Below are 12,778 nucleotides of genomic sequence, written 5' to 3'. Positions count from 1 at the left end.
CGTGTGTGTGTGTGTGTGTGTGTGTGTGTGTGTGTGTGTGTGTGTGTGTGTGTGTGTGTGTGTGTGTGTGTGTGTCTGTGTCTGTGTCTGTGTCTGTGTCTGTGTGTGTCTGTCTAATGCCTTACTGTACTGAACATTTAGAAATCAATTAATTAATTGTGGTTCTCCTACATTGGATGTGAGTGGCACATTTAAATAAACTGGCACAATATGAGTTACGGTAAGCTTTGCACTTTCACTTGACAGAAGAGGATCTCTCTCTCTCGCTCTCATGTAGGGTTTGCAGGGTTTTATTGCAAACGCACAACGTTGCATCACTTCAACTGGGGAGAGAGACAAAGTTGCAAAGAGAGACAAAGAGGGGCTTCCCGAAGGACACATAAACTAGAGAAGGGGAAAGATGGCCGCCTCTCTCCTCTTTATGATCCTCAGATTAATCTGTCAAAACAACCGGTCGTAAATCTCCGCCCCTGCTTTACAAAACACTCTTTTCTATTCCTTTACACCGTATTTTATATTTTATTGCTAATAAACATAAAAATCACAATGGGGGTAATGTTCTCATCAATATTATGACTTAATGATCATAGATTTGAAGGCTTGTTAAGAAGGACTTTTAAACAAGACCCACAGTGTTAAATTGAAATTGTAGGTTTATTAGGCAAATTACTATGTACCATTAGTTATAATGACATTGTAAAAAAAAAAAAAAAAAAAAAAGTTTGTCTGTAGTCCCCCTCCTCTCTCTTTCTCTATCTCTCCTTCACTCTCTCATCTCCTCTTCTTCCTCGATGACGATGGCGGATCCTTGATCCTGGGAGACCCTCAAACTAAACAGGAGAAGTTCTGTTTTGCTCCGGTAGTATGCAAATGACTGTTGCTGGAGGTGAAATTAACATTTTTAATTAAAGAATTAGCACCAAACAAACAAAGCAAAACACACTAACGATTAAAAAATCTAAACAAGCCTCCTGACTGGCAATAACAGTGAGGTTGAGGAGACAGTGTTGTCTTCACGTAGGCAGCTACATCTAAACAGTTTTCCACTGGAGTGCAATTATGAATCAACTTTTCTTCAATAGAATTCCATTCTCAAATACAACGTATATCGTGAAAACATGGAGAGCATTACACTAGCTTACAAACTAAAACGAAAAACCATCCAGTTTGTTATTCTTAAATGAGTTGCATATTATTTTCCATAAGAATAGCATCAGCTGCCTATACAAGATAATATGTTTATGATGTTCTCCCTCACTAAAAAAGCTGTTTCTCTTCAAGTTGTATGTATTTTTTTTTTATCAAGAAAAAGCAGTGAATGTCAGTAATCCATTTCACACGTATTTAAAACCCAGCATGGCACCGGGCCAGTGAGGCACAGACGCATGGTACTGCTCCAGCGCTCTCTGGTGGGGGAAGAAGGAAATTGACCAAGTGGGAACATTACCAGTTGAGTACTGTATTAACTTTACTTTGAAACAAAAACATCATAAAGAGAAGAAATACTGTAGTAACTGAAAAAAACTAATAAACAGGAAAACAATTCAACACACAATACATGATTTAATTTCATTAAGAAATTACAAAACATTACGGTCAAGTCTTCAGTTTAGGCTCCAGTAATTATTTCACAGAGGTGATTCAATCGTTTTTTGAAGAATACAAACAAATGGTGGACCCTAATACTGTTACAGATCGGGGGATGTGAGAGATGAAAATGACAATGCAGCACGGAGAAGAGAGGCACCTGTCCTCAATCAGGGAAGGCTGGTGGAGGCAGAAATCGGAGGACAGGCTCGGAATACAACGGAATAGAATGAGGAATGGTATCGAACATGTGTTTTTGATATGTGTGTTTGATACCATTCCTCACTCCATTCCATGCATTACAATGACTGCATCCTCCGATTTCTACCTCCATCAGCCTCTACTGTCCTCAACGTAGGTGTCTCTACAATGTGTCCTTCTATGAGAAAAACAAGGACTAGTGCCTCTGGGATAAGGTGACTCTTTGGGCCTGAGGCTTAGTCATCTCCTCCGCACAGACCGAGCAGGGCCTTCTGGTAGTCTCCTTTAGTGTGCTCCTAGGGAGGGGACAGAACAGGGAATCGTTTAGGAACAGTACATGTAACAGACACAGTCTGGTAGGATGAACTCTCAGGCTGTCGTACAGGATCGCAATTAGAGGCATGGAGAGGACTCTGGCACAGGCCAGTCAAATGTAACACAGGGGTCTTAATGATTGTGGCGTGCCCTTGTGAGTTTTACTGGACAGAAAAGATAGATATGGTAAATACAGTAGAAAGATAGATACTTTCGACAGACAGACAGATAGACAGATAGACAGATAGATAGATAGGTAAACAGACAGACAGACAGACAGATAGATAGATAGATAGATAGATAGATAGACAGAACTCACAGAGATGGTCTGGTAGAGAGACTTTCCATCTGCCTTCTTAAACTCAGTTCGGATCTTCATGAGGTCAACCTCACAGCGAGACACCATGATCCTGGTCACCACCTTCTCCTTCGCCCCTTTACTCTGGGTGAATATACAGGTAAATACTGGTGAATATACAGGCATAAACATACTGGCATGCATATGTTAATGTACAACATATTATCTTGGTTGGCTTAGCCCCATTACTCTTGATGAATATACATCATAAAAAATGAGATTAGAGATTACCTTCATGGCTTCGCTGAGTCTGTTTGCAAAGTACAGCTGTTTGTTTTCAAAGCACTCCACTGCAGAGGGGAGAGAGGAACAGAGGAACACGCTGTAATAGTCTGTCTCTCACTCTCTCTCTCTACTAGGTCTTTTTTCTCCCTAGACTTCATCTGAGACGTTGATGTGTTCACGTAAAGACTTGACAGGATATTTTATTCAGTAGGTACTGTAAAAATGTTTTATGATGTGTGAGTTGTTTACATTTCGCAACAAAGCTATTCATGTATTCATGTACCAACTGCCACAGATACTGACAGATGTTGTATGAATGAATAGATGGTTACCCAGGGTGAGGAAGGACTTCTCCAGGTCTCCTTTCACCTCCTTGCAGATGCTCTCCTTCATGTCGTAGGGGCTGTAGCTCTTGTACCTGTCGAACACTGGGGCAGAGCAGACTTGGGTCAAACACAAACACTCCAATACCACTTCAGGCTTTTGGATTTGCCCAAACAATCTATCTAAACAAGCAGAGAACACCTTCCTGTAGGGGTATTTGAGTATCTACAGGAAATCAATCAATCAATAAATCAAATGTATTTGTATAGCACTTTTTACATAGACAATTGTCTCAAAGTGTTGTACAACCAGAACAATACTAAATGATATAAACAATAAATACAAACAATATGTTTTTTTGTTTTTTTGATACAATATGTATAAAAAAAGCATACTTTAAGCAATAAAAACGCAGGGCACAGTGGCAGGGAAAAACCCCCTGGGAGGAAGGAACCTTGAGAGGAACCTCTGGCTGATCAGGTGCTCAAAGGTAAACTAATGTGAAATGTGGTGTAGTGTGGTGCAAGAGTTCTGGGGTCCACAGGTGTTTGTATGCTAGGCTAGCTACCTTTCTGTAGGTGGGGGACACTTCTCTCAGACATGATGGAGATCCAGGTGGCCACATCAGTTCCCTTCCTCTTCACACCTGCTTCATACAGAGCCTGCAGACAAGACACCCGATAAGTAACCGGATACTGCATTCACTGAAGGTATGAACAGCACCTTGAAGAAGTACTAACATCATGCCAATCAGGGGAGGCTGGTGGAGGTAGAAATCAGAGGACGGGGCTCATTGTAAGGCATGGAACGGAATGAGGAATGGTATCAAACACATGTGGTAGGATGCACTCTCAGACCATCGTACAGGATCACAATTAGAGGTATGGAGGGGACTTGTGAGTTTTACTGGACAGAAAAGATAGATATGGTGAATACAGTAGAAAGATAGATACTATAGACAGACCGACAGACAGACAGACAGACAGACAGACAGACAGACAGACAGACAGACAGACAGACAGACAGACAGACAGACAGACAGACAGATAGACGGATAGATAGATAGATAGATAGATAGATAGATAGATAGATAGATAGATAGATAGATAGACAGATAGATAGATAGATAGATAGATAGATGGATAGATAGATAGATAGATAGATAGATAGATAGATAGATAGATAGATAGATAGATAGATAGATAGATAGATAGATACAGTAGACAGACAAACAAAAAGACAGACACGTGTTTCATCCCATTCCTCATTACATTCCATGCGTTGCAATGAGCCCGTCCTCCGATTTCTACCACCATCAGCCTCCACTGATGTCAAGTGTTTTTGTTTGTTGGGGCAAAGTGCTAGAAGTGTCAGCGTGTACTGATGATACTCAGGAATGGCTCCAAGGGAACCTTAGTGTTTGACTTACTCTCGCGTCCTCGTCAATCTTCTCATAGTTGACGACGTTTGAGGGCTCGTCCCTCTTCGTCTATTGAGAGGACATGAGACAGTAACGTTACTGGAACACCAACGCTCACAGATGGACTCTTACTTCCCATTTCCTCATTTCCACTTTTCCAACCCAGAATTATAATAATTTGTTGGTTTCCATGTGTTGAAGCCATTGGCTGGTCGTACCTTCACGAGGGCCAGCAGTAGCTTAGCAAAGTTTCCTGAAGTATCTCCTGCTATGTCCTTCTCCAGTTCCTTCTTGAACACTGTGGGATGAAGGACATATTAAATGCCTGAAACTCAATTCAATCGGATCTCAATGACAAGTCATGCGGTATTTATTACAAAGTCTAACTTACAGTCCTTGTAAACTCTTTTTATTTCCACCAGTTCGTCACTGTTGCGGGAGCACACCATCTCAATCAGACTCTCCTCATTTGTTCCCAGACCCTGAGTAGAGAATGAAGAGTTTATTCATCAGCATTAAGACATGGATTTCTCCTCAGTGAAAGAGCAGAGAGGCCTGTTGGTAGAGTTGATACCAGGGGAGGCTGGTGGAGGTAGAAATCGGAGGGCAGGCTCATTGTAAGGCATGGAAGGGAATGAGGAATGGTATCAACCACATTCCTCATTCCATTCCATGAATTACAATGAGCCCGTCCTCCGATTTCTACCTCCACCAGCCTCCACTGGTTGATACTGTATATGTGTGACCAGGCAAGGAAAAGTGGAATTAGGGTAGGACGGCGACTTGGCGGGTAGCTAGGACATAACCTCTTCCTCATCCTCCTCTTCCTTACCTTCATAGAGGCTTTGAGCTCGGAGGCGTCGTACTGGGCCGTACTCTTCATCAGTCCCAGCACCACCGCCTCCAGAGAGCCAGACAGCGCCCCCTTGAGGGCTGTGATCATATCCTGAGGGACACAAACATGACAAGCAGGACCATCTGATCAAACTGGCAAATATATGTAATACAACTTGCATACTCTTCAGTCCCAAAGGGAGCTATAGGTCATAGCCAAATTAGATCAATGCTTTATAATGTGGAAAAAAGAGAGAAATAGTTTGGCTTTATCTTCCTGAGCAGTAGGAACGCTATTGTCATCTTTGTGTTTCCCCTGACCTTCTTTGCTCTCTTTTCATACTCAAAGGCGATGTCTCTCCTCTGCGAGTAGCTCCGCCTGGTCAGGATGTCGATGATCGTCTGCTCGTCCACACCTGGGAAACATGGACATCATAATAACTGAGTTATTAACGTGTTTTAACAGTGGCCACAAAGATTTGCAGACAGACAGACAGACAGACAGACAGACAGACAGACAGACAGACAGACAGACAGACAGATAGACAGACGTATAGACAGACAGATAGATAGATAGATAGATAGATAGATAGATAGATAGATAGATAGATAGATAGATAGATAGATAGATAGATAGATAGATAGATAGATAGATAGACAGACAGACAGATAGATAGATAGACAGATAGACAGATAGACCTGGGAAACGTGGTAATAACAGAGCTATAGTGGCCACACTGACATTCTATGTACAGAATGTAGTGGAAAGAAGGACCTCCCCAGGCCTATCACTGCAATGAGTTAACTGAGGTTGTGTCAGGACTGGGGGCGTGGTCTGGATGGCCTACTCTGGAAGCCCTACTCTGTGGTTGGTGAACTAACAGACAGGAAGCTGACTCTGAATCACACCCTTAATAACAACACAGACTATCAATCATTACTGTTTCCAACCGCAGGAAGATCATTCCATGGTGCCTCTGAGCTTTATATTTTAAAGAGGGGCTGCACTGATTGATTTTGCCTTGATTTTCCTCCTCGTCCTTTTAAAAAAATGCAACTGAGACTTGTTTCTTGGAGGTGTGGTTTGATATACCAGCCAAAGCCCAACCATCACAAGTCAGGATTTACCAGCAATCGCGCTCTGTTCTCGGAACAAAGAAAAAAACTGAATGATGAAAATACCGTGTTTTTGTCCAATCTTATTGTTTTTTGGGTTTTTCTTTACACTTTTTAGTAAATTATGGGGCTAGAATTGATGTATATGACTACTACAGAGGCCACATACATTTCATTCTTTTCACTTCAGTTCCTCTTTAAGTATTTTTGTATCCTGTATATGAAAAGAACATGGCATCTAGAAGGTTCCATCGTGCTGTACATGGAACAGCACTATGGAATACGCAACTGTGGGTCTGTGTTGCGGGTCTCTCTCACCCTTAGTCTTGATAGCGGTCTCTATCCTGGTCGCGTCTTTGGCAGGGTCAAAGTCTTCTACTGCCACCACTGTGGGGAATGTGGGCTCCGTGACCTACAGAGACATATCAACAATCATGTTAGCTCTTGTCTTGCACTCCCAGACACATTGTACTACTGTGGATCGGTCTTATAGTAGTGGAGGCTGGTGGAGGTAGACATTGCAGGGCTTCTTCATTGGAATGCATGGAATGGAATGAGGAATGATATCAAACACCTGTGTTTGATACCGTACTTCATTCAGTTCCATGCGTTACAATGAGCCCATCCTCCAATTTCTGCCTCCACCAACCTCCCCTGAGAGGTCATATTAGCTCTTGCATTCCAGGACACATTGTACTATTACGCCCACTAAACTCAGGTTAACAGTCACTGAAAATATTAACTTTATTAATTACTAGTACACACAAGCTAGCTAACCGAGACCTGAAAGGCATGCGTTGAAACAATGAGTTGGACGACACTCACTGTAGGCGAGGTAAATATTCCATAACCAACACCACATAACCAACACTTCATATCATTGTGTGTCATTAACATTGTGCAATCAAGCTGGTGAGTTTTAGCTAAACTAAGGATGAGTATATCATCATAGTGTAAATGTGTCCACAGTGACTAAATATGTAAGTATACTCACCCCACAATAATTCAGTGTGAGCTGGCCCAAGAACTCTGAAACCAGTGCCATGTTCAATACCTGAGAAATAACAAGAGAGATATTGACAATCCAGTGTGTGATGAACCAATTGAATACAGCCCACACTAAACATTATTGCCATGCCAGACAGGTTTTATAGCAGGAGCAAAACAATTCAAAGGTCTCATTTATGGCCCTACATATATGAAGACACTTAATTGCCAAACCAGCGTAAACCAAAGTATTAGCAATGTTTGTATGTTTGGAAATTGATGCAAAAAGACAGTTTATTCAATGAAAACAATGATAACCTCAAAGACAGAAAAAGTTATAGGCTTCAAATAAAAGTAAATTGTCTTATTTTCTCTCCCTATTGGGGTGGGGGAAAACTATTTCCACTGAGCAGAGGTCGAAGTGACATCACCTAGCAACCGCTGGCTAGGATTCTGTAGTGGAATAAAACAGACGTGTAGAACCTGTGAATCACACTTCCTGCTCATTCAACATGCAGGCACAAGCTTGGGAGTTCTATTATTCTGAACTTGCAGTTACCGTAGTACTGTACCGCAACAGCTCACATTTATATGTCACCTTCGGCTCATTGTCAAACTATTTGTGTACTGTCTCATGCACGGTCAGGGGGAGGCTGGTGGAGGTAGAAATCGGAGGACGGGCTCATTGTCACGCATGGATGGAATGGAATGAGGAATGGTATCAAACACCATTGCTCACTCTATTCCATGCATGACAATGAGCCCGTCCTCCGATTTCTACCTCCACCAGCCTCCCCTGCAGTCTATGATCATGAGTGGCCCTTTGATATTCATAATTATTATGATGGCCGCTTGTTGATTATAGACTGTCTAAGTCCTAATGACATAGTGCTGTACCGTGGGCTATAAATGAACAGTCCATATTCAGTGGGGTGTGTATGTGGGGTATTGCTCAGAAACACCCACTAACACCCATCTAGAATCCCACTGCTCACAGATAAACTTTATACTTTGCAAAAGACTGTGTTGTGGGTGAAAACAGTTGCTCTGAAAGAGAAGGATCTAGATTTGTACTTAACCATGCACATCAAGCAATAGATTATAGATGTTATCAGACAGATTGTTGAGGAGAATCAGCTGACAGAGCAGAATGTTTGGGACCTGCCTGTTGCTTTCAATAAGAGGTAATTCATTCAGTTATCCACAGTGTGTGGATAACACTGGATGGCATTTAACTGACACGCACACACACACTCACACACACACACACACACACACAAACACATGTGTGCGCGCACACACACACACACACACACACACACACACACACACACACACACACATACACACACACACACACACACACACACACACACACACACACACACACATAGACACACACACGTGCGCACACATACACACACACACACACACACATGTGCGCACACATACACACACACACACAAACACATGTGCGCACACACACACACACACACACATACACACACACACACACATATAGACACACACACATGTGCGCACACATACACACACACACATGTGCGCACACATACACACATACACACACACACACACACACACACACACACACACACACACCACACACACACACACACACACACACATGCACACAACCACACACACACAGCTGAGCTAAAAGGCAGGATAGGGTTAGAGCAGGGTACAGGCCAGTCTTACCGTAGTGTAAAGAGGCTAGAAGATGCAGCGGTATGGTAGCTCCCGTTATGGAGACAGAGCAGGGTGTGGTGTTTAAATACCAGAGACAGGAAGGCTGGCTGACTCACAGAGCACGGGTCTAACTCCTGCCCCTGCTCTCATACTCCTCCTCTCCCTCCCTCTCCTCTATCCCCTCCTCTACTCCTCCTTCTCTCTCTCTCACCCCTCTACTCTTCTCTCTCACCCCTCACTCTCTCCTTCTCTCCCTAACTCACTCCCTCCCTCTCCTCTATCCCCTCCTCTACTCCTCCTTCTCTCTCTCTCACCCCTCTACTCTTCTCTCTCACCCCTCACTCTCTCCTTCTCTCCCTAACTCACTCCCTCCCTCTCCTCTATCCCCTCCTCTACTCCTCCTTCTCTCTCTCTCACCCCTCTACTCTTCTCTCTCACCCCTCACTCTCTCCTTCTCTCCCTAACTCACTCCCTCCCTCTCCTCTATCCCCTCCTCCACTCTTCTCTCTCTCTCACCCTTCTACTCTTCTCTCTCACCCCTCACTCTCTCCTTCTCTCCCTAACTCACTCCCTCCCTCTCCTCTATCCCCTCCTCCCCTCTTCTCCTTTCTCTCACCCCTCTGTCTCCCCCTTTCTCACCCCTCTGTCATCTCTCATCTACCCTGGCCAGGCCAGTAGACAAGACCTCTGAGCTCATTTCTACAGAGCAGTGAATCAGAGGTCATGAACGGATCAAGGCAACATGCTGACTAAATCTTCTAAACATCAGCACAATTTGGATCTGCTTTAGACCTTCTTGAAAGCCCAGAAACACTGTTGCCCTGGTACTGTATGGTATTCTTTGTATGAGTTGGGTTTCAATGCAAGGAGAGACTTCTTTATTTTGGCAGTTGCCATCATGAGGAATATTCTCTCTCTCTCTCTCTCTCTCTCTCTCTATATATATATATATATATATAGACCCCATGATTTTTAGTATGATTCGGGTGTAATATGATGTCATTTGAGTTCCTCAGACACAGTTTTGCTCCATCAGGCCTCTATTGAGGAACCTCAGCATGTTGACGATGACTCAAACATACTCACACAGTGTGACTAGTAATTGATGCCGCAATGAGCCTGTGGCTATGGCCATTTTCTCACAGTGGCTGGCTGTGTACGCAAGCCAGGATTCATGATGCACACACACACACACACATACACCATACACACACACACACACACACACACACACACACACACACACACACAAACACGCTCACACGCTCACACACACACACACGTGCACACTACAGAATAAATATTAGCCAATCCTACCCTCCCTTGTTTAGTGCAGTCAGTTCTGACAGCCACCTGTAATTGAAAATAGGTTGTCCAATGAATTTGGGGGTAATGTAATTTCCAATTACTCTTCCAATTTTATTTGTTTTTAATAATTCATTTGAACCCGCTGTTGTGTCGACAGGCTCAAAGAGCTGAGTAGTAATTCACCCGGGCCCCCAATGCAAACAACCACACAACCCTCAAACAACCTTCACTCGATCATCACCAAACCACAGCACAACGCTGTACGGCCCCACCACCACCACCGCTCCCCTGGCACCTCATCTGCTAAAAGCTACGTTAAACCGCTATAAACCATGTCAGACTTGACAACTCATCCACTTTAACGGCTTAATGAAAAAGGAAAAGCTCCTTTTCTCCTGTTTAGGAGTCATGACAGGCAGAAGCTGGCACACAGCCCGTCACGGGCAGAGGCTTAGCGTAGCAGAGGGTTCACAGTCTTACTGTATGTACTGTATTCTAATCCAATCCTGTCAGACACACAAAGTGTCTAGGTCATGTAGGGTGAAGGAGCTAGTAGCTGTTTCTGGACAGGGCCTCTAAGGACTGTCCCTCCCGTAAGATGCCATCTGACAGTCAGTCAGAGGAGGAGACACAGAGACAGACTTCAGTGAGTTGTACATCTGGGTGTGGTGCCAGCAAAATAAGGGTGTGTCCCGAGATGTTTGCAATTCAGACTTAATTGACTGACTGAGTGTTGACTGACTTCATTCAGTGTGGGTTACACGGTATTTACTCATGACAAAAGGTGGAATAGTTTTTAACGCCACCAACTGATCTGTTAAAGCAGCTAGGTTTACAACTGTTGTGAAGCGCAACTTGATCATATAGGCTTACATTTGAATGACATATTAGCATAGCATGTTTATGATCACTTTCAAATATTCATGACGTTTAAAAATGTTTTTCTGTAGCCTTTATTTTCATTTCCACACTGCTCTGCAGGTAATTGATTGGTGTAATGGGACTCAAAGTCATCCTTATGCATAAAAAAACAATAACATTTCCCCTTTACCCATTAAGTAATTAGGCGAACATGTAAACCACCAACACATGGACTTAATACCCCAAGCATCTTTTACAATGTGTCCCATAATAAACACCCTGTTCTTCTTGAGGGCGAGAAGAGACCTCGACATGCTCACAGGCAACCACATGTTTACAGGCCGTGACTGGATGTCATGGGGCTGACAGACCAGGAGTGCATACAGAGGTTTCGTTTCAATAAGGAATCCATCCTCTACGTCTGTGGACTGCTGTCAGATGACCTGGACGGCCAGATCAACAGTCCCCATTCCATCCCAGTCATCCACAGAGGAACAACTGCTCTCTCTGTGTCTTGGTAACCAGGTCCTTTCAGAGGGTGTCAGGGGAGGTGGTTGGCCTTTCCCAGGCATCTGCGTCCATCTCTTAAAGCCCTGCTAAACCACACTGGGACTTTCCCATCAGGTTCCCAGACACACCCCTGCAGAGACGGCATGTAAAAGCGGTATTCTACAAGCGTTGTAGGATTCCCAAACGTCATCGGACCATCACACATTAGCACGCCTGCTCCTCCAACGTGGTCTTTGCCAGGGGCGAGCTTAGGCCACCACCGGTTGCGCCACATGAGACATAATTTGAATTCAAAGTCTGAATAAGACCCACAGTCTATATTTCCTACATTTCCATATGTTTTTATAGCTGCTTTCTTATAAAGGGAAGGCAATGAAACAATACTAAAAGCCAAGCATTTTTCCTGGTTGTGTAACCTAATCAGACTTATAGGTTCAAACCTGTCTGAGGGTGAGATCACAGTGATGCTTCCACACCCATCACTGTGATATCACTCATCTACGTACATCATAACAGAGTTTTCATACATGACCAGGATCCAGTCAGTATTGACTGAATTACGAGGCCTTGGGTGGTTCAGTGGTCTAGCACCATTAGATTAGATTAGATTAGATTCAACTTTATTGTCATTGTGCAGAGTACAAGTACAGAGACAACGAAATGCAGTTAGCGTCTAACCAGAAGTGCAAAAAAGCAGAAAGTGCAATGAACAGTATATACAGGTAGTGCAGTATATGAGCAGTAAGTAGTGCAGTATAGTATAAGTAGTGCAGTGTAAGCAGTATATGAATTAGCAGTAGCATTATAAGCAGAATAAATAGGTTGCAGTATGAACAGTGGCCTATAGTGCACACATATGCCCATGTCGGCATGGGTTACAATCTGGCCCATTCCCTGCTGACATACCCTCTTCTACTTACTTTGGGGCAATTTTGACAAAAGTGCTTTAGTGGTTTTGTTTGTTTGCAATTGTTTGTTTGTAATTGTTGTTGCTAATGCTAACGCTTGCTAAGTTGCTAATG

At 43.4% G+C, this 12,778-nt stretch overlaps 1 protein-coding gene across 1 annotated transcript; it reads right to left on the bottom strand.

Annotated features, from left to right (window-relative positions):
• Positions 1-747: 747 nt before the first annotated feature.
• anxa2b (annexin A2b) lies at positions 748-9,177 on the bottom strand. The gene is made up of 13 exons (XM_083680215.1): positions 9,087-9,177; positions 7,375-7,434; positions 6,699-6,792; positions 5,586-5,680; positions 5,263-5,376; positions 4,822-4,912; positions 4,649-4,728; positions 4,440-4,499; positions 3,579-3,672; positions 3,019-3,114; positions 2,693-2,751; positions 2,423-2,545; positions 748-2,084 (listed from the first exon to the last, which is right to left on the bottom strand). Exons 2-13 carry the CDS (start codon positions 7,423-7,425, stop codon positions 2,025-2,027), a joined length of 1,017 nt encoding a protein of 338 aa, XP_083536341.1. The 5' UTR covers positions 7,426-7,434; positions 9,087-9,177; the 3' UTR covers positions 748-2,024.
• Between the last annotated feature and the right edge of the window lie 3,601 nt (positions 9,178-12,778).

Source organism: Argentina silus (genome assembly GCF_951799395.1).
Source record: "Argentina silus genome assembly, chromosome: 11".
Lineage (NCBI taxonomy): Eukaryota > Metazoa > Chordata > Actinopteri > Argentiniformes > Argentinidae > Argentina > Argentina silus.
The sequence above is the reverse complement of the archived record's forward strand: the minus strand, read 5'-3'. Positions and strand labels throughout refer to the sequence as shown.